Source organism: Cordyceps fumosorosea, assembly GCF_001636725.1.
Source record: "Cordyceps fumosorosea ARSEF 2679 chromosome Unknown scaffold_3, whole genome shotgun sequence".
NCBI lineage: Eukaryota > Fungi > Ascomycota > Sordariomycetes > Hypocreales > Cordycipitaceae > Cordyceps > Cordyceps fumosorosea.
Genome location: NW_017387303.1, coordinates 498,961 through 522,446, shown reverse-complemented (window position 1 = coordinate 522,446; position 23,486 = coordinate 498,961). Strand labels below are relative to the sequence as shown.

The 23,486-nt window shown below is 56.5% G+C and overlaps 8 protein-coding genes across 8 annotated transcripts; 5 read left to right on the top strand and 3 right to left on the bottom strand.

The window, feature by feature from the left end:
- Positions 1 to 236: 236 nt before the first annotated feature.
- ISF_01855 (ornithine aminotransferase) lies at positions 237 to 1,662 on the top strand (the record flags this gene model as incomplete). The annotated part of the gene is made up of 3 exons (XM_018845462.1): positions 237 to 692; positions 765 to 1,466; positions 1,528 to 1,662. 3 exons carry the CDS (start codon positions 237 to 239, stop codon positions 1,660 to 1,662), a joined length of 1,293 nt encoding a protein of 430 aa, XP_018707185.1.
- Positions 1,663 to 6,820: 5,158 nt separating this feature from the next.
- On the top strand, positions 6,821 to 9,661 carry ISF_01854 (Serine/threonine-protein kinase; the record flags this gene model as incomplete). The annotated part of the gene is made up of 2 exons (XM_018845461.1): positions 6,821 to 6,949; positions 7,007 to 9,661. The coding sequence occupies 2 exons, from the start codon at positions 6,821 to 6,823 to the stop codon at positions 9,659 to 9,661; spliced, it is 2,784 nt and encodes a 927-aa protein (XP_018707184.1).
- Positions 9,662 to 10,299: 638 nt separating this feature from the next.
- Positions 10,300 to 10,886, top strand: ISF_01853 (hypothetical protein; the record flags this gene model as incomplete). Its single annotated transcript, XM_018845460.1, has 2 exons — positions 10,300 to 10,767; positions 10,848 to 10,886. The coding sequence occupies 2 exons, from the start codon at positions 10,300 to 10,302 to the stop codon at positions 10,884 to 10,886; spliced, it is 507 nt and encodes a 168-aa protein (XP_018707183.1).
- Positions 10,887 to 11,188: 302 nt separating this feature from the next.
- On the bottom strand, positions 11,189 to 11,969 carry ISF_01852 (beta-lactamase; the record flags this gene model as incomplete). Its single annotated transcript, XM_018845459.1, has 2 exons — positions 11,189 to 11,626; positions 11,667 to 11,969. 2 exons carry the CDS (start codon positions 11,967 to 11,969, stop codon positions 11,189 to 11,191), a joined length of 741 nt encoding a protein of 246 aa, XP_018707182.1.
- An 883-nt stretch (positions 11,970 to 12,852) lies between these two features.
- On the top strand, positions 12,853 to 15,256 carry ISF_01851 (SDA1 domain protein; the record flags this gene model as incomplete). The annotated part of the gene is made up of 3 exons (XM_018845458.1): positions 12,853 to 12,899; positions 12,952 to 12,987; positions 13,057 to 15,256. The coding sequence occupies 3 exons, from the start codon at positions 12,853 to 12,855 to the stop codon at positions 15,254 to 15,256; spliced, it is 2,283 nt and encodes a 760-aa protein (XP_018707181.1).
- A 349-nt stretch (positions 15,257 to 15,605) lies between these two features.
- On the bottom strand, positions 15,606 to 17,194 carry ISF_01850 (Major facilitator superfamily domain, general substrate transporter; the record flags this gene model as incomplete). The annotated part of the gene is made up of 3 exons (XM_018845457.1): positions 15,606 to 16,306; positions 16,375 to 16,889; positions 16,959 to 17,194. 3 exons carry the CDS (start codon positions 17,192 to 17,194, stop codon positions 15,606 to 15,608), a joined length of 1,452 nt encoding a protein of 483 aa, XP_018707180.1.
- Positions 17,195 to 20,299: 3,105 nt separating this feature from the next.
- On the top strand, positions 20,300 to 21,096 carry ISF_01849 (hypothetical protein; the record flags this gene model as incomplete). Its single annotated transcript, XM_018845456.1, has 2 exons — positions 20,300 to 20,431; positions 20,563 to 21,096. 2 exons carry the CDS (start codon positions 20,300 to 20,302, stop codon positions 21,094 to 21,096), a joined length of 666 nt encoding a protein of 221 aa, XP_018707179.1.
- Positions 21,097 to 21,855: 759 nt separating this feature from the next.
- Positions 21,856 to 23,023, bottom strand: ISF_01848 (mitochondrial phosphate carrier protein; the record flags this gene model as incomplete). Its single annotated transcript, XM_018845455.1, has 3 exons — positions 21,856 to 22,240; positions 22,299 to 22,718; positions 22,854 to 23,023. The coding sequence occupies 3 exons, from the start codon at positions 23,021 to 23,023 to the stop codon at positions 21,856 to 21,858; spliced, it is 975 nt and encodes a 324-aa protein (XP_018707178.1).
- Between the last annotated feature and the right edge of the window lie 463 nt (positions 23,024 to 23,486).

Below are 23,486 nucleotides of genomic sequence, written 5' to 3'. Positions count from 1 at the left end.
CAGGCGATACATTTTTAAGGTTGTCTCTGGTGCCGGGAAAAAAAAACCGAACCGGCTACCACTCTGCTGTCCCTAGCCATGTTGGCACAAGAGACCAATTCCTCTTCTTTTTTCATATTTACATCCTCCAAACTTTACCTCATTTACATCAATACTGACATCTCTCCACAGTAGGCTTCTTGTCGCACTCTCCATCTCCCTACCTACCACCTACCACACCCTTCCTCACCTTCAAAATGGCCGACTCCCGCTTCCACGCCTCCTCCACCAAGGCCGCAATCGGCGCCGAGAACGAGTTCGCCGCCCACAACTACCACCCCCTTCCCGTTGTCTTCGCCAAAGCCCAAGGAATCAATGTCTGGGACCCCGAGGGCCGCAAGTACATGGACTTCCTGTCCGCCTACAGTGCCGTCAACCAGGGCCACTGCCACCCGGAGCTTGTCAAGGCCCTCACCGACCAGGCCTCGCGCCTCACACTGAGCTCGCGCGCTTTCCACAACGACGTCTTCCCCAAGTGGGCTGAAAAGGTCCGCAATGTCTTTGGCTACGACATGGTCCTGCCCATGAACACCGGTGCCGAAGCTACCGAGACTGCCGTCAAGGTCGCCCGCAAATGGGCGTACAAGGTCAAGGGCGTTGACAAGGGCAAGGCTCTCGTCTTTGCCGTTGCCGAGAACTTCCACGGCCGCACTGTAAGTGATTCCACTTGCCCACTCTCCAAACGGTCTTTTTTTTGCAAGTGAGAAAGGCGCTGACTCGCTCAGATGGCCGCCATTACTCTGTCCACCGACCCCGAGTCCAAGGACAACTACGGTCCCTATATTCCCAACATCGGTGCCACATCCCCCTCCACTGGCAAGCCCATCCGATATAACAACATTGCCGATATCGAAGAGGTCCTCGAAGCCCACGGAAAGGACACTGCCGCCTTCATCATCGAGCCCATCCAAGGAGAGGCCGGTGTCATGGTCCCCGACGAGGACTACCTGGCCAAGGTCCAGGCGCTTTGCACCAAGCACAACGTGCTTCTCATCGCCGACGAGATCCAGACCGGTATCGGGCGCACCGGCAAGATGCTCTGCTCCGAGTGGGCCGGCATCAAGCCCGACATGGTGACGCTCGGAAAGGCCATCTCCGGCGGCATGTACCCGGTCAGCGCTGTCCTTGCCAGCAAGGAGGTCATGATGGTAGTCGAGCCCGGCACGCACGGCTCAACCTATGGTGGCAACCCTCTGGGCTGCGCCGTCTCCATCCGCGCCCTCGAGCTCATCGAGGAGGAGAACATGATTGAGAACGCCCAGCGCCTCGGTGAGATTTTCCGCCAGAGCCTTCTCGACCTCAAGTCGCCCATCCTCAAGATTGTCCGCGGCAAGGGCCTTCTCAACGCTTGCGTCATTGACGAGTCTGCCACCAACGGCCACTCCGCCTGGGACCTGTGCATGCTGCTCAAGGAGAAGGGTCTGCTTGTACGTAACCTACCCTGTACTACTGCGTCATTGACGGTGCGTGATACTAACCGGCTCACAGGCCAAGCCCACTCACGGCGACATCATCCGCTTCGCCCCTCCCATGGTCATCACCGAGGAGGAGCTGCGAAAGGGCGTGAGCATCATCGCCGAGGCTCTCAAGGAGCTGCCCAACGCCCCCAAGGCCGACCACTAAACGACCGCCACCAACCCCCGGCCTATAAAACGAAATGTCGACGCGCAAGCCGAAACGAAAGGACGAAAATAAAACCCTGTACAAGGGTAGGGTGTTAGGCTGGGCTGCATTATGAGCGCGAGGTCCCGGGAATTGAAACGAAACGACAGGGTGACCTTTTATGTGATTTTTAGTCGTACCATGAGATACCCACAGGATTGCCATGACCGTCATGAAGGCAGCATTAGGAACATGGGAGTTTTAGTTTGGCGAATTGATTGATTGATTTTCACAACGCAGTTCAGGTGGCAGGCTGAGGAAAGGGTTCAAGTGGTTTGACACGAATCTGGATGGGTTCTCGAACATGATACTGTCAGAGATGCAGTTACATGGCTCGAGGTGAAGATGTGGTCCGACTTCGGCGACTGTCCTTGGGCACCCACTTCTCGGCATGGTCTTCCCAGCCGCCTCTTCTCACAACTCGCGTTTTCTCGCGCATCTCTTCTTATTTAAGTTTGCCTGCATTCCCAATGCCCAAATCCACCGAATCCGACCTCCAGAATGCAATTCAGGACGTTGCTAATGGCAAGAGCCAGCTCTACGCGTCACGACACTGGAGTGTGCCACGTTCAACTATCCAGGAGCGGATGAAGGGCAGAACATCACGGAAAGAGGCTTATGAGCCGTTTCAAAAGCTTCCTAGGGCTCAAGAATCGCAGCTAGCATCGTGGATATCAGTTCAGAATCTAATAGGGGACCCTCCTTCGCACGAGCAGGTCAGGAAGATCGCGGCAACGCTGGCTGAACGCAACGGCTGCCAACAGCCGATTGGCAAAAATTGGCTTCAAGGCTTTCTATCACGGAATCCAGAAGTCAAGATAGAGGGGCACCGCCGAGAACGATGTGCTGCAAAGACAACGTCCGAGGCAAAAGCCGTGACGGCTAATACGGGCGAGGATTGAGGTGGCCACGGCAAGCAAAATTGCAAAGCAAAAGGGGACGGGACGAGCGGGTGGCCGCGTGCTGGCCCAGATAGGATGGTACAAGCGGCGATGTACATAGGCTGGGGAAGCGTGTGCGAGTTTGTTTGGAGAAATGGGCACTGGTTATTGCTCAGGATGTTGTTTATGTGCTGCCAGCGCAATGGCTTAATTTATTATGCAAGCGCCGCGGTCCCCGTGCGTGTTCTATCAGATATGAGAGATTGCGGGGGATTGGGTGTGGTGTGGTGTAGTGGTGGTGCGGTGGTCATACGCACCCCAAAGGTTTGCAGAGCGACGAGCCTATCGGGGCGGCGAGCGGACAGCATGTGGCTGCAGAAGGGAGGCAGGCAGCAGTGACACGACCTGAATCGAGGGCAAGGTCAAAAAGACAAAAGGCACTCTACCTGCTAATTGCATGCTGCAAAAAGGAAAACGCAAAAAGTTGGGGGAGCTGCAGCACTTTGCATGCCCTCGCTGTGCTGCCACGACCTACTCCAACCAAACAAGCATTCTGGGACCAAGGGCGGCCGGGGTTATTATTGGTCAAAAAGGGCGTACATCCGGGGGATGGGTGAGACTTTGTTTTTCAAGGGGGTGATGTGGCAGCCGACGTGCAGGTCAAGTCCAAACTTGGTGTAAGACAAAGAGGAACATCGTATTCGAGACTCTTTTAGTTGGCATGGCGCACAAAAGATGGAGGCGGCGCTGTTCGCCAGGGGAAGAGAGAAATCAGGATGTACAGATACTTGTTCTCCTTTTTCCATTTGCATTTTTGCTTGCATATATTTTTCCATTTTGACTTCGGGCCGGGCAATGACTGGAATTTGTTTGCGGGATGGGGTGATGGGGTTTGCGGGGAAAGCTCTCAACACCAGGCACCTCGATCGCGGTCCAGGCAAAAGCATATGCAGCTATGTACGTACGAAAGTACTCATCAACACAATGCTTCACTGGCTCCGAAAATTGCGCAAATCAGAACGAGCGGGATCGTAGAGTCATCGGGGCTCACTGGTGAGTGAGTACGACGATCTTTCAAGGTATCGGAGCGAAGAGCGACTGGCTGCAACTGGGATGGGGGAAGTGGTTAGGAGGCAGCGTTCGTAGGTCGCAAGTGGCGCCTTGGGAACGCCCAGGCGTGACGGGGGCAGAAGAGCCGTGGTGGATGAGAGACGGCTGGTTGGCCGAGGACATGGTCGCTGTGTCGTGGTGGCTGATATGGGCTTTGTTGGGAAGCAAGGAGGTCCTCACATTGGTGCTGTATGCGCAGGGCTAGGCGTACCGTAACAAAGAAGTCACGGGGAGAGCACGGCAGATGGGGGTGGGAGAGACCCTTGCCGTATCGTTCTCTCAGCTTGGACACTTTTGCGTGGTTGTTGTGGCGGCTGGACAAGGCGGGATGATGCGGAATGGATCAAAGTCCATCTTGAACATCTTGCCAAGGCAATCTTGATAAGCTCATGTTGCACCGAAAAAGAACAGTCCCATATCTTACCGTGACGAGGCGATAAGAACGCGACTACCTATTAGTTACCAGTAGTGTGCTGAGTAGTACGAATTTTAGGGGTGCGAGCGATCCCCGCCATCTTGACAAGAGACGATAGATGACAGGGACGCCATCGAAACTGGCAAGTTCGAGGCTTGGCTACCTGCCTGCCTTATCACCTCTCTCATGCCGACTTGTTGCCAACTTGTTGGGGGTACCATCTGTGCCCATCCGTGCCTTGACAACTGGTGGCTCCCTTGTCTTTGGCCGTCCTGCAGCGCTCGAGGCCCAAAGAACGACTGCCGGCATGCATTGCAAGTTGGAGGAGGTGCCTAACAAAGTAAAGGATCCTAGCTACGGATACAATGCACCGACATAATATCTGACAAAGAGCCTCTACCTATTCTTAGTAGTTATTAGGAGATAAATATCGAATGTCCCGTACCTTTGTACCTATGCAAGGTGCTGCTCTTTGCCGTGCCGCCCGAGTTAATACTGATTCGACAGCCCTAGTACAAACAAAGCATAGCTGCGCCACCATCGACATGCGCTGGGCCGGGCATTTTGGTCCTCTGCACTGGGCGATGTAGCGGCGAGGTATTCTTTTCAGGGTTCACCCTTGCCACATGAGGCGGATCACGCGTACAGACCGCAGCTAACTGCTCCGTACAGGGAGACAGGCATCCACATTACGTCTGGCCCGAGGTACCTGCGAGCTACCTGATGTCTCTGATGTCAGTTGGAGAAAGCAGCCCCCCTCACAGCCAGTGTAACAAAAGCATAACTAACGAGAAATGGCGCCAACAGTCCCCCCCCAAAACGACAGCATCACGAGCTCGTTCCAAATGTGTCGTGATGGATCCAGTGCCCGCCCACTCGTGTCAGAAGAAAGAAAAAAGGACACTAATTAATCTGTAGCACCTTCAGCAGTGGCATCGCTGGCTGGCTGACACTGGCATACCGAGTCGACTTGTGTTCAAAAGTGGTCAGTCGAGGTAGAGTGACAAAGGCGTTTGCCTCTGCCTCTATCCGTCGCCCTCCATCCGCCATTTGTCCGTTTCCATCGTCACGGACAACCTTCGTCTCTCTCTTCCATCAGCCTCGACATCCCCTTTCGTTCCTCATTCATTCTTTTCCCCCTCCCTTTCAGCCACTTGTGACTGTTCTCCAGCAAACAAGACTCGCACCACTGCCGCCGCCCGCTCCGACGTACACCGAATACATACATACCATACCCTGCCCCGTCCATTCATGCAGTCCATTCAACATCGTCACCCACACCACCACTACGACAACGCTACATACTCCGTGTGCGCGACTCTATTGCAGCCTTGGGCCATCACCTCCCATCAACCACTTGCTCCCCTCACTATTTTAGCGCCACGTCTCGATTCGGCAACCCTGCCTTGTCGGTGACGCCTTGTCGTCAGTCGTTTTGGCCTGAGTCGCCTCCTCCTCCGCCATCGCCCGCCTCTCGCTCTTGTTTGCGCCATCGCTATCTGTACAGTCACACTTGTCAGCCGGCCGTAGCCCGTGCAACCAACGCCCTCCGTTCATCGACAACGGAACCTCCTCTCGCCCCTTTTACCACCCACCAGACCAACTTCTTTTCCTCCTTCATTCCCGTTCGACAGCTTTCGCCCGTCCTAGCTCATCACCCACGGCTGCTTCTTCTCCCAGTCTTGGGTTACAAACCATCAGGGTAAGTCGTCCGCTGTGACGGCGGTGGCGCTGGCTGCTCGCTGCGCTGCGCGCCATACGCTTCTTTGCCTCCCCCGATCCTGTACGGGTTGTGTCCTACATGGTCCGTCCTTCACCACCTAGCTATTCCCGCTCCTCGTGCTATCGTTGCACTCACTTCTCGCCTCGCACTTCTTCCTCGATGTCCGCCCGCCCGCCGCACTGCTTCCCCAGTCTTCTACCTCGTCCCGAGACAAACCTCAACCTTTCCCCCAATGCGCGCGCAACCACGCTCCGTCTTCTCACCTTTACATCTGCACCTCAACTCGCCCCGAACGACCTTTCTGTCTCCAACATACTCCTTCCGATCCCATGTCAGTCACAAAGCATACATCTTAATGCTGCGCATCGCTGCCAACTCTCCGCCACCGCCGCATCACTTCACCGCACACCCTTGCATCTCGACATTGCTGTCCTCGACTTGACGTCTGTGCTTGTCCGTCCGGCTTGTCCTCCGCCCACTTGCTGCTGCCTCGCGCCTCTCGCACCCGTTTCCCCCAGGCTTCTGCGTTCGCGCCTGTTCCCGTTTCCTGGTCCGTTGCTGCGGCTTCCCTGTCCCGTCACACCCTCCCTCATGCATGCATACCTCAGTGCCTTTGACATCGCGCTCCTTGGCTAGCCACTTGCTTTGAACCTTGCAGTCCAGCTAACTCGACGATGCCCGCAGACTACACCGGCCAGCCCAACTATCCGACCCAACATCACCCCCGGGGACATACTCTCACCCGGCTACCCACATCTTTCGATCCGTCTAGACCCTGCGCGACGTTGCTGCCTTGCTTCGACTCCGCTCCCGCCTACCAGTCTTCTATCCCCAGTCTACATCCGCCTTGTCCCTTACCACACCACAATCCTGCGAAGCTTACATGACTCTCCTGACCGCTGTCGACGTCTTTCGAATATTATAAGCCCGCCTGCGGCTACCCTTGAAGGCGTGCCCTCTTCCTGTCCACGTTAATATCCACAGGACGTCATGGCTAGCCGACAAGAAGGGACTTCGTCCCGCGGCTCTCGCAGGAGCAGCCGCCATGTTGGCAGCTTCATCATCGATAGGGAAATTGGCAAAGGCAGTTTTGCAAAGGTCTATATGGGATGGCACAAGGTAAGCTTCGCGCCGCCCTGCTGCGCTCGCTCGACGTCATCCGCTAACAACCACCAGGAGTCTAAAGCTGCCGTTGCCATCAAATCCGTCGAGCTAGAGCGACTCAACAAGAAGTTAAAAGAGAACCTATATGGAGAGATTCAAATTCTCAAGACTCTCCGGCACCCCCACATTGTTGCCCTCCACGACTGCGTCGAGTCCTCTACACACATTAACCTCGTCATGGAATACTGCGAGCTTGGTGATTTGTCCCTTTTTATTAAGAAGAGAGACAAGCTCATCACACACCCGGCTACCCACGAGATGGCACGCAAGTATCCATCTGCTCCCAACTCCGGGTTGCATGAAGTCGTCATCCGACACTTCCTAAAGCAACTCTCCAGCGCACTCGCGTTTCTGCGTGCCAAGAATTACGTTCATCGAGACGTTAAACCTCAAAATCTCCTCTTGTTGCCATCTCGAGCGTTCAGAGAAGAACGGGCTATGCCCATCATGCAGGCTAGCCAGGATTCTCTTATTCCCATATCTGGTCTCGCCTCCCTGCCTATGCTGAAGCTGGCCGACTTTGGCTTTGCGCGAGTTTTGCCTTCAACATCTCTCGCCGAGACACTCTGTGGCTCGCCGCTGTATATGGCGCCTGAAATTCTTCGGTACGAACGCTACGACGCGAAGGCTGACCTATGGTCTGTTGGTACCGTGCTCTATGAGATGATCACTGGACGCCCGCCCTTCCGAGCTAGGAATCATGTTGAGCTGCTCCGCAAGATAGAAGCTGCAGAGGACATCATCAAATTCCCCAGAGAAGTCACGGTAACTCCCGATCTCAAAGCTCTCGTTCGTGCCTTGCTGAAGCGGAGTCCCGTTGAGCGCCTCAGCTTCGAAAGCTTCTTCACTCATCGCGTCGTAACTGATGAAATTCCCGGCCTAGTCGAAGATGACGTGCCAATGCCAACCAAGCGGGAGCTGGAGACTATCCGTCAAGGAGAGGCTATGCCTTCATCGCCACGGGCACCTATGGCCCGGCAGTTGAGTAACGATCCAAGAGACACACGCCCATCTCCAGGGTCTCCCCGCGCTTCACCACGCTCCTCTATCGTGGGTAGCCCTGCTGAAGTAAGCCGAAAGCGCCAGAGCCAAAATTCTGAGCGTCGCTCGAGTACTTCGCCTCGTGATAGTGGTCACGGCCTTGGTATCCAACGACCAGCGCCGATTCAGTCACACTCTGCCCCCAATCATCCTAGGGCCGCCGATCGAAGTGGACGCGAGCCGCAGCCCTCGTCTCTACGTGTGGCGCGACAGCCATTGGATGTATCCCTAACCGAAGAAGAGAAGGCCGCTCAGGACGTCATGTTTGAAAGGGACTACGTGGTCGTTGAGCGTCGCCACGTTGAAGTCAACGCTTTGGCTGATGAGCTGGCGGCGAACGAGAGACTGGGGCAGAACAACCCTTCCTCAAGGGCTAGCCCCATGCAGCGGAGGTATACTCAGCAAGGCTCGTCTGCATCCACAACAGGCGCCATTCCAACACCCGCTTCGCGAACGGCTCTCGTCGCCCAGGGACGCGCTCAGGATCGCCGTTCCTCGTACGAGAAGGCACTCTCTGCTAGCCCCGGATCTGCCTCGAGCGCCATTTCCAAGGCCATTCACGACGCTAGCCTCCGTCTATTTGGATACAGTGTCAACCCAATCCGCCAAAAGGGGTCACCACCTCACTACCAGCCTTTCCCTGCATACCCCACTCCGACATCAGCTGGTCTTCTCGGCGACGGCAAGACCGCCCAAGTGTCTGACGAGGACGCCAGGGCTGCACAGGCCATCGAGGAGTTCGCGACGAGGAGTGACTGCGTGTATGGTTTTGCCGAAGTAAAATACAAACAGCTGGTTCCACTGGCTCCATCCATGGATTATGGTCTTGGTGGTGTCGGCCACGAGGAGGGTACCGATGAAGACGATGGTCTCACAGTTGAGGCTACTGTAGCTCTCTCGGAGGAGGCTCTCGTTCTCTATGTCAAGTCCCTTACGCTTCTTGCGCGAGCCATGGATATTGCTAGTCTGTGGTGGGCAAAGAAATCTCGGTCTGAATCCACTATCGTCTCGCAGACACTTGTGCAACGAATCAATGCCGTCGTTCAGTGGGTTCGTCAGCGGTTCAACGAAGTTCTGGAAAAGTCCGAGGTTGTACGCCTGAAGCTTACCGAAGCTCAAAAGTTGCTTCCTGAGGACCACCCCGGCCATCCTTCGAGCCAAGGAGAGGATTCAATCGGGTCCTCCGCTGGCGGGTCAAGGCAGGTGTACCTGACACCAGGCATCAGCGCCGAGAAGCTCATGTACGACCGAGCGCTGGAGATGAGCCGCGCGGCTGCCATTGACGAGGTAACGAATGAAAACTTGCCCGGCTGTGAGATCTCATACCTCACTGCCATCCGCATGCTGGAGGCAGTTTTGGATAATGACGACGAAGCCGCAAGTCGCAGGCTATCGTCCGGCAAGGAGCCGGCCACGGACGCTGCCCAGGAAGGCTGCGATCTGGACACGGAAGAAGTGGCCCACGTACGAAAGATGACTGCAATGATTACGGCACGACTAAACATGGTTCGAAACAAACAGAAAATGATTGCAGAGGCTAACAGCAAGGCGCAGCACAACTCTGCTATGCGACGACTTAGCGGAGAAGTCACGCCGCGGAGTGTGCCATCATATGGCTCAACATAAATGAGGCACTATCAACCAAACGAAGAGATATACACTGGATGCCAGTCAAGAAAAATTGGCTTCCTAATTGCATATACACGCGCAAGCGGGCTTCACAGCTTGGCTGCCGATTTTTGTTATTACCAACACGGACATAATTATGTATGGCGTTTATATGATTTTTTTCTTTTCGCAGGTGCGGATTCGTTTGTCAATCTTTGACTAACAGGAATCCCCTTCTTTTCATTGATCTCACGAGTTGGGGTTTATACTCACCAGTTTGGCGTTTGGGATTTGGCGTTATTTGGTTTATTGCTTTTGTTGTCTTGCCGTGAAAGAAAGTTGACAACGCATCGGAAACTGCGAGGATAGTTGCTTCCTTTCTTGGCCTTGTTATATCATTCTTATAACCTTCTTTCTGACCAGATTGTGTTTTTTATCAAGTAGTTTGTTGGCTCAAACAAGCATTGCCACTTATTCTAGTTTCTCTTTAACGAGCGTGAATACAGCGTTGAATGAAACCACACTGTACCTTGTCCCTTGTCTATGAGTTCATCGCGGAACAGCTTCCCAGAGATGTATACAAAACGAGAACTGCCGCTACAGTTTCATACCTCAAAATCCAACTCATCTGCACCTGACGCACATACGCCCATGATATGGATATGGACCTTCTCTACACGGTGCAAAGGCTCGCGGAGGCGCGCGCCGCCACGACGCCGCCTCCGCACCGCGCGCCCCGAATCTCCCTCCGCGAGCGCACGGCGCAAGCGCTCGCCGCCACCGAGGCGCAGATCCACGCGGCCGCGCACCTCCGGTCTCTCTACGCGGACACCAGCCTCGCGGAGCTGCGCGCCCTGGCCCGGCGCCGACGAGAGCGCTCCCGACGACTGACCCCGCGCGAGGCCGAGGACGCCTGCTGGGCGCTGCTGGACGCCGGCTGGGACCCCGCGGCCGACCGGCCGGAGAGCGACAGCGAGGAGGACGACGACGAGGCGGTGGAGGAGCTCGCAGCGCGGCTGAACGCGCGGTCGCGCGCGCTGTGGGCGCGGCACGTCCGCGAGGAGGATGCGCCGCTGAGGTACGTGGAGGGGTGGCCGACGGGGTTGGTCGGCGGGGCGCCGACGGTGAGGAGGAGGGCGGAGGCGAGGGCGAGGGACTCGGGGCTGGGGAGGTGTGCGGGGTGTGCGGCGGGAGGGCTGGGAAGGTGCTCGAGGATGAGTATGGGGAGGAGGGCGGAGGATGAGAGGAGGGAGGTGTGTGAGAGGTGTGTGAGGATGGGGGAGGTTTGTGTGGAGGAAGGGGAGGAGGAGGAGGAGGAGGGGAGGAGGGGAAGAGGGTTGGAGGTGGTTGGGTTGAGGGTGGTGGAGGTTGAGAGGGGGAGGTTTGCGCTACCGATGCCCGTGAAGAACGAGGAGGATGAGGAGGATATCCAAGGAAATTGGGGAGGGGCGATGTCATCATGAGGTAGTACACCGTTGTTCGTACTGTATAGTACTGTGAGAGAGGGTCTGGTTCTGTATTAAGCCTCAAGGGTGTTCTAAGGTCCTAGCTACTCGGCTCATCTATTGTGACGACGACATCATACGAAGGATATATACAGTATTCCGGCTCCAGGGTCCCCTGCTCCCCATTCGCCATCCTGTTCATCGCATACGCTATCGTCAACTCCTTCTGCGCGTCCATCACCACAAACGACCCTCCCCAGCCACTACCCCAGGCGACTCCGGCCGGCAGCTTGCCCTCCCGCCCCAGCGGCCGGCGCACCTCCTCCGCGGGGAATCTGTCGATGGTGGTGCCGGTCACGCGGCGCACCAGTTCCCCGACGATGACGCCCTGCGTCAGCCCGTGGTATCCCACGGCCGAGCCAGGCTCCCACAGCGGTTTCCGGGCTGCCAACCTCTCCGCGGCGGTCGTCGCGTCGTAGCGGTCCTCGAGGCGCAGGTCGTCGGCCCCGGCGCATAGGCCGGCGGTGTGGGCGAGCACCTGGGCGACGGTGATTTCGGCCTTGCCGCGGGCGGCGAACTCGGGCCAGTGCCGCGCGACGGGGTCGTCGGGGGCGCAGGGCGCCGGGCGAGATGAGCATCGCGGCGGCCAGCTGGGTGACGAGCTTGGTGGTGGAGAAGACGTTGACGATGGTGTCGCGGGTCCAGGGCGTGGAGGAGGCCGCGTCGGCGCGGCCGCCCCAGATGTCGACGACGTCGTGGTCGCCGCCGCCGGTGTTGAGGCAGAGGCTGGCGCCGATGTCATGTCCGGATGCGAGGAACTCTTGCATCAGATCGCGCAGCTTGGCGAACTTGGGGTCGCAGTGCCCGTGGACTTGGGCCATTTCGACGGTTGCTTGATAGGCAGTGCTACTGTTGGAACTGCAGGGCGTAGACAATTTTAATGGCAATCTTCTTTTAGGGCTCCATTGCAGAGATGATGCGGAATTGACCAAATAGTTGTTTCCTTGCATGAATTCATGCCAATTACTTGCAAGGACATATGAGAGCCGCGGCACGTTCTGGGGAAGCCTGTTTGTCGTTCATGACGGTCGCCATGAGATGGTGGCTACGATAAAGCACATGTAGTGGTCATATATTTCCAAACTTATTCAATCTGCTATGGATTTTTGGGATGAATGCTTATTAGTATTCGTCGAGTCTCTCTTCTTAGCTATTCCGGCCGGTATAAGTGAGAAGTTGCATAGCTTATCCGAAACGGTATTTTCCAAGAGACCTGGTTGGAGTCAGGCCGCCTATTTGATCTGCCGCGCCAGCAGCATAAGCTTTGATTAATAAATCATTCCAAGGTAAGGATGCAATGGAAATTTAGTAAGTTTTCTTCCGCTCATTGGCCGCCTCGTTTGGCCCGGCGGTGGGTGTAAGAGACTATATCCAACCCCTGCCGTTGCAGCCAATTCATACACAACTCAAGTCAACAGCCCACATAATGTTCTTATTATTTGTTTTTAATTCTTTAAAAAAATGCTTACTACTCAAATATTCACTTTTATTTTTAGTTTTTCCCCTCTTCAGCACTCTTCAGCTTGATTTTACCAATCTGCTTCCTCCCCATCTGCACCACTAAAGCGGAGTCGGCTGCGGCCCGCCTTATCTTATCAGGACCCCAAATTTTCTGTCCTGCCAGAAAAAAAAGTTGTCCGCCGCCACTGCAATTGCAGCGACTCGCATCCATCACCAACGTTAATCGCGACAAACGCAGCAAGGATGGTCAAACGAAAGGTTGCTGCGCTCGAAAAGATCGACGCCGATTTGTTCGTCGAGTCTCCCTCATCAATACGCAGACCATGTGCTAACTCTTTCCAGTGCGAGCCTGCAGTACAAGATCCGTCGTGATCCCAAGTACGTCCAGCCCAGCCTCTTTCTAACCCCCGGAAGAATTCCCAATAATCAATACTAATATCATCTCAGATCCTACAAAGATGAATTCCTGAAACAATGGGAGCAGTACGAGTCCCAGCGCGACATCTTCCTCACCTCCCCGACCACCGCCTCGGCCGACTCCATCGAGGCCTTCCACAACATGGTCGACCTCATGGCGCACATTGCCGACTGCTACCCAGACGTCATGGGACGCTTCCCCGGCGACCTCGAGGCCATCCTCACGCAGCACCACGCCATCCTGCACCCCGAGCTGCGCGAGAAGATTGTCGGCAGCCTGCTGCTCCTGCGTCGCAAGGACGTTGTCAACTCCGCCGCCGTTCTCCAGGCCCTCTTCCCCATCCTCGTCGCCTCGCCCTCCAAGTCGCTGCGCGCGCTGCTCTTCAGCAAGATCCTCAGTGACTTGCGCAACTCCAACGCCAAGTCGATCAACCACCCGCTCAACCGTACCATCCAGACCGTCCTTTACAACCTCGTCACCGCCGACCGCACCTCCCCGCGTGCCCTCTGGGCCGTCAAGATCACCCGCGAGATGTGGAAGCGTCAGATCTGGACTGAGTCTAAGCCCGTAGATGTTATGAAGGAAGCCTGCCTTGCCGACTGCGAAAAGGTTGTCATTGGCGCCGTTCGCTTCTTCCTTGGTGGCGACAAGGAGCGCGAGGAGCTCGAGGACGAGAGCAGCGACGACGAGGACGTCGACCTTGCCAAGGTCAAGCACCAAGTCAGCATCAACAAGAAGACGCGAAAGCAGAAGAAAAATTACTCCAAGGCTCTCGACAAGGTGAAGCGCCAGGAGCGCAAGAAGCATGCCCCCCACCCCCTCAACTTTTCCGCTCTGCACCTGCTGCACGACGCGCAGGGCTTCGCTGAGCAGCTCTTCTCCAAGCACCTGCAAAACACCAAGGCCAAGCTGTCCCTCGACTCCAAGCTGCTCGTCCTGCAGCTCGTCACCCGCCTCGTCGGCCTGCACAAGCTCACCGTCGTCCCGCTGTACTCGTGGTTCATCAAGTTCCTCACGCCGCGCCAGCAAAACGTCACCTCCTTCCTCGCCTCCCTCGCGCAGGGCACGCACAGCCTCGTGCCGCCCGACGCGCTCGAGCCGCTCGTGCAAAAGATTGCCAACGAGTTCATCTCGGAGGCGTCGGCCGCCGAGGTGTGCGCGGCCGGCCTCAACGCAATCCGCGAGGTGTGCGCGCGGCAGCCGCTGGCCATGACGGACACGCTGCTGCAGGACCTGGTGCAGTTCCGGCGCAGCAAGGACAAGGGCGTCATGATGGCCGCCAAGGGCCTGCTGTCGCTGTACCGCGAGGTCGGCGCCGAGCTGCTCCGCAAGCGCGACCGCGGCAAGGACGCCACCATCGGCCTGCGCAGCGGCGTCCAGAAGCAGCACAGGTTCGGTGAGGAGGCCCCCGGCGGCATCGAGGGCCTGGACCTGCTGGCCAACTGGAAGCACGAGCAGCGCAGGCGCCGCCTCGCCGAGCAGGGCCTCCCGTCGGATGCCGAGTCCGGCGACGACGACGCGGACAAGGAGGCCGACGACGACGAGTGGGAGGTGGCCTCGGACGGCAGCAGCGAGTCCGGCGACTGGATCGCCGTCAGCAGCGAGTCCGAAGCCGAGGACGACGCACCCAAGCAAAAGAAGCGCGCGCGCACCAGCAAGTCCGCCGCGGAGAACGGGGAGGACGGCGAAGCCGACGGCGACGACGAAAAGGACGAGGAGGCCGCCGCCGCCGAGCACGAGGACGAGATCGCTCGCATGATGAAGCTCGCCACCACCACCGTTCTCACCCCCGCCGACCTCGCCAAGCTGCAGGAGCTGCGCACCGCCGCCTCCGTGCAGCGCGCGCTCGGCGGCCCCCGCGGCAGCAAGAACAACAGCAACAGCAACGGCGGGCACGAGGCGCGCCACCGCGACGAGGGCCTGACGGCGGAGCAGATCGAGGCGCCGGCGAGGCTGCGCAAGCTGACCAAGGAGGAGCGCGTGGCGCTGGCGCGCGAGGGCAAGCCGGACCGCGAGGAGCACAAGAGCACGCAGGCGATCCGCAAGGCCAAGCTGCAGGCGGCGGGCAAGTCGACGTCGAACCGCGAGAAGGCGCGCAAGAAGAATTTCCTGATGACGCTCGGCAAGGCGCGCAGCAAGCACAAGAGGAGCCTGGTGGAGACGAAGAAGGTCCTGCAGGGGCATGTGCGGCGCAGCACGAGTGGCGGGAGGAGACGCAACGGTGCGTGATGAGAGATGGGGATGGATGTGTGTTGCATGGGGCTGTTGTTTGTGTTTTGTCTTGGTGACATTCTTGCATCATGGCGTTTCTGGAGTCCAATTGCTTCTTATTACGAGGAATGGAAAATTCTAGATGAAAAGGGTCTTGTTGAAACGTCAAATCAATAAATATATACACCACATCTGCCAGCATGCTTTCCGGTTTTCAAAGACGACATGTACTTTTAAAAAGTGACAGGAGAATAAACGATAATCATCATATAGCATGCAAATAACGAAAGATGTACAGATTATGCAAAATATAGCCGTAGCTTGGTATCCTTAAACCGATTCAATAGCAGGTTCCCCTCCCTTAATCTCACATCGACGCCGTCTTCGGCTCGACTTGCCTCTCTTCATGGTCAGCAGTCGGCTCAATGCCAACCTTGGTGTCGTTAAATGAGTCGATAACACGCTTGTACGGGGGCGCAAAGTTGACGCAGAACGCGTAGGACCACGCAGCCACGAAGAAGGCGAGCGGCACGGTCATGGCAATGCCGGAGCCGTGCATGTCAATGACCTGGCCCATAAGCGGGGGTACGCAGGCGCCGCCGACGACACCGGCGACGATGTAGCCGCTACCGCGCTTGGTGTGGCGGCCGAGGCCGCGCATGCCGAGGGCGACAATGGTCGGGAAGCAGACGGACTCGAAGAAGAGAACACAGTAGAGCATGGCAATACCCGTGTCGCCGCGGCCGGTAATGGAAGGGATGGCGAAGATAATGCAGCAAGTGAGGAAGGCGCCGAACACGAGGCGCGGACGCACAAAGCGCATGATGCCAACGCCGGCAAAACGGCCGATGGCAAAGGCGGCCTGGGCGCCGGCGAGCAGGTTCGCGGCGAGGGCGCGCGACGTGCCGGGGCGCGTGTCGAGGGCGTAGTTGATGAAGTAGCTGGCGATGGCGACCTGGGCGCCGGTGTAGCAGAACTGGGCGAAGGCGGCGTGGAAGAGTTTGTACTGCTTCCGGAAGGGCTTGTCGGCGACTTCGGTGGTGGTCTCTTCGGCCTGAAACTCCATGTCTGGGGGGTGGTGTTAGTGGGGGAGGGGATCCATGAGGGGACGAGGGTGGGCGAGAAGGTATGCTTACCGGCGTCTGTCACCTCTGGAATGTCGGCAAAGAAGAACACAGTGGCGAGGGAAAAGACAAAGACGGCAATTGCGAGGTAAACCCACTGGACGTTGGCCTGGGCTTTCGCGTCGCTAAAGGCGAAGAAGACCTTGGAGGCCAGGACGGGAGCGATCACAGTGCCGATGCCGTTGAAGGCTTGGGAGAGATTGATGCGGAGTTCCGAGTAGCGGGGAGGGCCGCATACTGAGGGAGTGGGGGTTAGGAACCGGGAAATGAACACACAAGTCAACGAGGGGAAGGGGGCCTGGTTCTCACCTGTAATGTAAGGATTAGCGGCGGTCTCGAGGGAGCCGAGGCCATTGCCAATGATGAAGATGCAGGCGCAAAAGCCGCCAAAGGACTCAGCCTTGAGTGCGGCAATGGTGCAGAGGGCGCCGATGCCGTAGAGGCAGAGGCCCCAGATGAAGACGGCGCGGTATCCGTAGTGGCGGAGGATCCAGGCGGCGTGTCCGATGGATGCGAGTGGGTATGCTCTGGTTGTCACGATCCACGGTCAGCTAGGACAGGGAAGAGAGAGAGCGAGGGAGTAGAGGCAAACACACCCAAAGTAGGCCGCTTGAAGACCGGAGGAGCGCGAGGGTGTAAAGTGCAGAACGCGCTGAAAGTGGGCGTTGAGGGTATCGAGCAGACCGTAGCTGAAGCCCCAGAGGAAGAAGAGGGCAGTGACGAGGCAGAGCGGGAAGAGCGATTGGCGGAGGGTGAGCTCGGAGGCCTTTGTGCGGTGGGTGACGTCGGCGCGGAGCGAGCGGCGACGGAAGTAGTCTCTGGCGGAGGCCATTGCTGGCGAAGGAAGGGGAGATGATTCCCAATTCCTATGGCACCGTGTCCTTGTCGATGATGATGCTGGAGTTGATGATGTGATGTTGATGCAAACGGGAAAAAGGAGGGTACCTGTAGCTTTCCCCGGACGGTTGAGAGGGGCCGGTGGGTGGGGATGGCGAGCTTATATATACCCAGGCTTAGGGGTTTTTGAAGAATTGAAGGGAAAAGGGGGTCAAGAAAATTTCGGAGCAAAACATTCAATTAAAGCAGGCTAGACATATCTATTCGGGCGGCCGCAAGCACGAGATCTCAATCGACAAAGAAGGCAAGGCAAGGTTGTCAAAATTGTCGACGCCCTTGCTTTCTGACAAGGGACCCCCCTGCTTGCATCGTGCTTGCAGCTCCAGCCACATGCGCCGCAGCAACCTGTCAGGCCCGCCTATATTGCAGGGGATTTTTACCAAAAAAGAGGGCTTCCATCTTCCACTGCTCTTCCTTGGTCTCTTTCTTTTTCTCTTTTTCCTTCTTTTCCAGTTCGCCACACCCTCCTCACTGCGCCTCCCCCAGCTGCTGATCATCGCTTCTGGGGCGTCCCCCGCACAACAACAGAACAGACAAGGTCGTGGCTGATTTAGTAGTCCCGACGGAAGATGCTGGGTGGACGGTACCCTTATTATTCCTCGTATAGAAAGTCTCTCTTCCGACGAGTGCAGCATTTCCTGTCATGCAGATCAACGGGACGAAGTTTGACCCCCCCGCGTTCGCTTCGTTCGCTTCAAGGCAAAACAGGACTTTCCCCTCATCTCATCTCGGTTCCACCAGCTGGCCTATCCCCTAACCCCCGGTTCCCCCATCTGAGCAGTTTATACGGATGCATTATCCATACCAGGCAACCAAAGCATGTCGGCAACTGTAAAGTAGGTAGGCTTTCGATGAGCGGTCCCAGTGATTGCCGTCGACCATCACCTGCTGCGTCGGAGCATGTCCGCCGCCATGAACATATCCTACTCTCGTTCAATGTCGCTACCCTCCAGCTGTCGATGTCGCTCGCTCCTCGTCAAATTAGGCCCCCAACCAGCAATATGTTCCATCGCGATGATAACATATCAGCGTAAGGTAATGCCGAGGAACAACGGGTCGCAAACAGCAGCCTTCGATCCGTAGTAATCCGTACCAAGACGCATAAAACAAGGAAAGTAAATTAATAGGTAAAACATTGGTATGAAACCCCACGAAAAGCTTAAAAATATGTTTATTCAATAAATTCCATAATTGACTCCTCTAGACTGGGGTATAGGTCTCGCAAGTATTATATAAGAGCCATCTTAACTCTGCTTATCGTGCCAATCACGTCGCGAAAAATGCAAATTGTCTTGAAACCGGGACGAATGCTTCATTGTTAAATGCTTGAAAAGTAAAACTCACAAGGAAACAGGTTAGAGCGAGCATGTTCAGCGAGCAGCGTCGGTGATCCATCCAGTCGATGCAGACCTACACAGCTACTTACATAATTATGCACCGACTACCAATGTTACACACCCAGTTCCATCTCGCCGAAGTTATTGAAGCACCCGACAGATTTCGTTGGATTATTTACTCTCCGTTTCAATGAGATAAAACAAGAGTCGTCGTTATCCTGGCGACAATCACGAACCGACTCAAAGCCGAGAACAGCACCCCAGTCCTGCCGCAACGTAACATGACCACCCCAGTCGAGAAATCCCCCGTCTCCTTGTTTCCTTGATACCAGCTTCACCATCATGCGCATCCTCCAAAAAATGGCGTGGTGCCGAGACGTGCCCAGACAACCCTTGTGGCGCCTTCTCGGCGCCATATGCTTGTCTCATTACCCCCCCTCCCTGTCACAGACGAGGCTGCGACCCCCAAATGCCGGCATCCCCAGATATATCCGACGGAATAAGAATCCACACCACCCAGCGCCAGCCACACGCGGGGGAGCTGCATACATTCCCATCGAATACGGCATCGGACGGAACAGTTCTTGGCTGCGTTGCCGATATATTCGAAATGATGGAAATGGCTCTTTGAGGGACCAGGGCGGAGCTGAAGATGTACGGTAAGGCGTTTGCGGGGTTGATCTGCCGTCGGGTCTACCACCGGTCCTCGTTGACACATCAGCATCATCGTCCTTCTTTGACACCACAGCAGCATCTCGACAGTTCCCCTTCAAAGCCCATGACAACCGGCAATTCAAACCAAGTGACGTCAGCCACCGTGCGTTTGAGAAGTCGTCAGAGTGACCAGCAAACGTCCTCGCCGAGACATCTATTCGACATCTGCGCATCCTTGCTCCAAAAGTCGCTAAACACTGCCAAGAGGCTTGTACAAAATGAAATAAGCCTGGGCTGAGCATAATCACAACGTCAAATAAGACACACGACTCCAGAAATATGTGCGCGACTGGGGGATAGGCCCTGTTTAGGCCATCGTCGCACCAGAGTCAAATTGGGCCGCCGTTCGCCCATCTCAGTATCTCATATGGCCCGGCAAACGGCTGCCCAAGCTGGCCTTGGAGCGACGGCAAGTGGATGGCATATTCAGTCTTCCGAGCCTTTGGCATCCGTCTGTCCAAGAAATTGCTTTGCCGCCGGCGCGCGTAGCTACAACCTCGCGCAGGCCGTCTTCACCAGCCGCGCCAAAGCACTGAAGCCCGACAGCATGACATTCCCTACGCGCTGCAAGACCTGGGCGGCTGGATACGCTTGCCCGATTTCTGTCGCCAATGAGATGCAGAGTTGCTCGATTGACTAGGATGAAAGAGGGCGGAAGGTATATGCAGATGGCCTCAGCCCAAATGTTGGATCCGTTGAGTAAGTTGACCGAGAGGAAGTTATCGGCAAAATACATGACGCAAGGACTCCAGGTACATCGCCTCTTGGTCTCCGCGACAATACCTTGCTCTGACAACCTCGTCAGGAAGGGCAGGTGCAATCGACAGCATCCGCATCCTTCCTGCGTTGTCAATCACGCCGCCTGCCTCTGCATCTCACCAACACTTTCGTATTTCCACCCTCTTCGCCTTCTCATCCTCGCATCAACCTATCATCCTCATATTAGCATATTCGGTATTATTCCATCCACCACCGGCTCCAACAAAGCCATGAGCTCCCAAACAGCACCTATCACGTCCACCTCCCCTCTAGTTACCCTCAATATCCGCGGCCACGCGACCGTCCGCCGCCGTGCCGAGTTCGTGCGCGTCACCGCCAACATCCTCTTCGAGAGCTCAGACGTAAGGACGGCCGCCCGCCTCGCAACCGACGCGCTGCATCGCATGCAAGCCGACTGCACTGAGCTGGCTCGTTCGCCCGATTCCGGGCCGCCGGCCGACTCATCGTCCCCCGAGGCCGCCAACAGCAACAGAACAACGAGCACCTTCCCGGCATCGTTGAGTGGTGGAACGGCCCCGTCATAAACACCGATTCTCGGCTCGTCCACCCCGCGGAGATGCCCTGGGCTCCCAGAATCACGCGCATGTACCGCGGAACCACCTCGCTGCGCGTGCTCTTCCGCAGCTTCCGCCAGATGTGCTCGTTCATGGACGCCTATCGCGGTGAGGTGTGCATCAGCTTCGCGACACCCGTTTGGGAAGTTGGCCCAAATTCGCGCGCCTATCTATGCAGCGCTGCAACCCAGGCCGCGTACCAGGATGCCCGTGCCCAGGCCGAGGCCTACGCCGTCGCCCTCGACGTCCTCGGGTCGCCATCTACAACTCCTACCACCGACTCGGGGTTCGCGCTCACCGAGCTGTCGCAGGTGCCGTTACAAAGGGTAATACGCAGCATCGACATTATGCAGCAGGACGCACCAATGTTTAAGTCCACAGCGGGCAACGGCGGGCAACGACAACATGACGGCGGGCCAGCCACCTCATCAAGGGACGGGTCAGATCTATGAGTCGCCGCTTGACGTGTGCGTGTCGGTGACGTGCGACGTGACGTTTAGGATTGAATGATTGAGCATGGTTTGTGGTTACGGTGGTTAGTTTTCTTCAGCGATCGGAAGTGGTTATTTAGCGTAACAGCGTTTAGGATACGGATGGAGACATCAACATTCGAGCCATATACTGCAAGAGACAAACTTTATAAGAGGGACTTGAAAAATTGAGACGCACGAAATTGATTATTATACAACCATCGGTCGGGACGCGACCAGTCAGTCCTCTAAAGCTCTAACACGTCTAGAATGTATACCATCCTTCGCACCAAAGGCCAACAACTCTACTTGTCCTGTCTATCTCGTCAGGATCCGAAGCGGCGACAAAACATTTAAAAAAAAATCGAAAAAAAGTTGTTTGCCAAAACCTTTGCCGCAAAAAGTGTTGGTTCTCGCACGCATGCCGCCCAGCAAGCCGATTGTGTTGTTGCTCGCTTTCTATATGCTCATGTCGGAAAGAAGCAGCTGCAAATACAGCGCGGCCCAGCGCTTGGGCACATGCGCAAAGCCGTTTTTTCGTCCCCTCGAATTCTATCCTGGCCTGTTTCCTATCATCCACCACTCCGTCTTTTGAACAAAGGAAAGGTTATGTTTGGTTTGGCGGTTTCGACCCGCCTGTGGCCAGACACACGAGGTATCGCACCACATCATCCCGTCGCCTCCCGCCTAAGCGCCTCCACGGAGAGAGGCTCTGGGGGTAGGCGAGCATCCATAGGTCGTTTATTTGGCGATCTCAACGCCGCCGGTGGCACCGAGAGCCTTCTTGATCTCACCGTAGATGGCGAACTGACCAGCGGTCAGGGTACCGACCATGACGAGACGGGCACCGACACCAGTGAAAGAGCCCTTGATGCCGAGCTCCTTGGCAATCTTGATGAGACGCGAGGTAGTGCCCTCACCGGGGAGACCCTTAGTCTTGTTGATCTTGGACAGCATGGTGTCGGCGGGCTGGGAGATGAGGGCAGCAGCGAAACCGGCCATCAGACCAGAGCCCAGGTTGACACCAGTCTGGGCAGAGGGGGAGAGGTTCTCCTTGGGGAAGGTGCGGAAAGCGGCCTCAGAGACCTTCTCGAAGACGACGAACTTGGCCATGGTGTAAGGGATCCTGGTGTCCGGTTAGTGCGTGCTCACGAATGAGGCGGTCACAGTTCGGGACAACTTACTGCTTGAACAAAATGGGTCCAAATCCAGCGTACATGGCGCCGAGACCCTCGGTCTTGAGCATCTTGCCCATACCGTCAACAAGACCCTTGGCAAAGGTGGGCTCGGAGACGAGACGGATACGGGTAGCCTCAAGAGGGCAGAGGGCAATATCGGCGAAGAACTCAGCAGCACCGGAAGAGGCTAGGTAAACAGCGGTACGGTTGTTGGAAGCAGTCTCGTAGCCAAGGTTGTTGATGGCCTGCTGCTTGAAGAACTCGTAACCACCGAACTTCAGGGCACCCTGGAGGAAGTAACCGGCGAAGGTGGGACCGGCACCAGTGAGGAGAGCGCCAGCACCCTCGCTCTGGACAACCTGGCGGAAGCCGCCAATCATGCCGCGGTTGTAGGTGGCGGGGTCAAGCTGGATACGGGTCTTGACGCTGTCAAGGAGAAGAAGCGCGTTAGTCAATTGAGTGCTTGATCGCGATGCGCAATAGTTGGATCCGGATGGCCGGGCCAGCCAGGGGGAAAGCCGAGGGCGCGGCAGAACGCCGACAGGAGCCAGGGCAACTTACACATCAACGGGAGTCAGGGCACCGTGAGTAACGGAGCAGCAGATGGCGCCGGCAAGGGCGAAGCGGGAGTAGAGGGCGAGGCCGCTCAGTTTCTGAGGCTCGGCAGCCTTGACATTCTGGACGACAGCGTCGAGCTTGGTCGAGCCGGTGGATTTCGCGTCGGAGGCCATTGTGACTGTGGGTGATGTTATGCGATGATGGAGCAAAGAGAAACGACGAAGGAGAACACAGGAGTGGAGAGATGAAGAGACGAAGTTGTGGAAAACACACAGAGATTGGAGCGGGTAGAGGGTGCTTGGGGAGAAAAAGGGAAAGAAACGTTTCGGGCCAGAGTGCGGTTTGAGACTTTTTTTTCTCGCTCAGTCACTTCGCCCAAGGCCGGGGCTAGCCAGGGGACCCGCAGGTCAGGAACGACGTTACGGCGACCTTCAGGGGGTGTCAAGCACTAAACAAGGCACTAAAGGAAAATTTATAGCAGGTGGCTCGGGAACAGTCGGGAGACTTGATTGGTGCGGCGGAAAAAGCCTGTGCTTGGCCCGTGCGCACCCGTCGAGTTCTGAGAAGAAGAGAGCCATCACGGTCTTCGGGCAGTCCGCGAATGGTTGATGCCATAGATATCTTTCAGTATTAGTA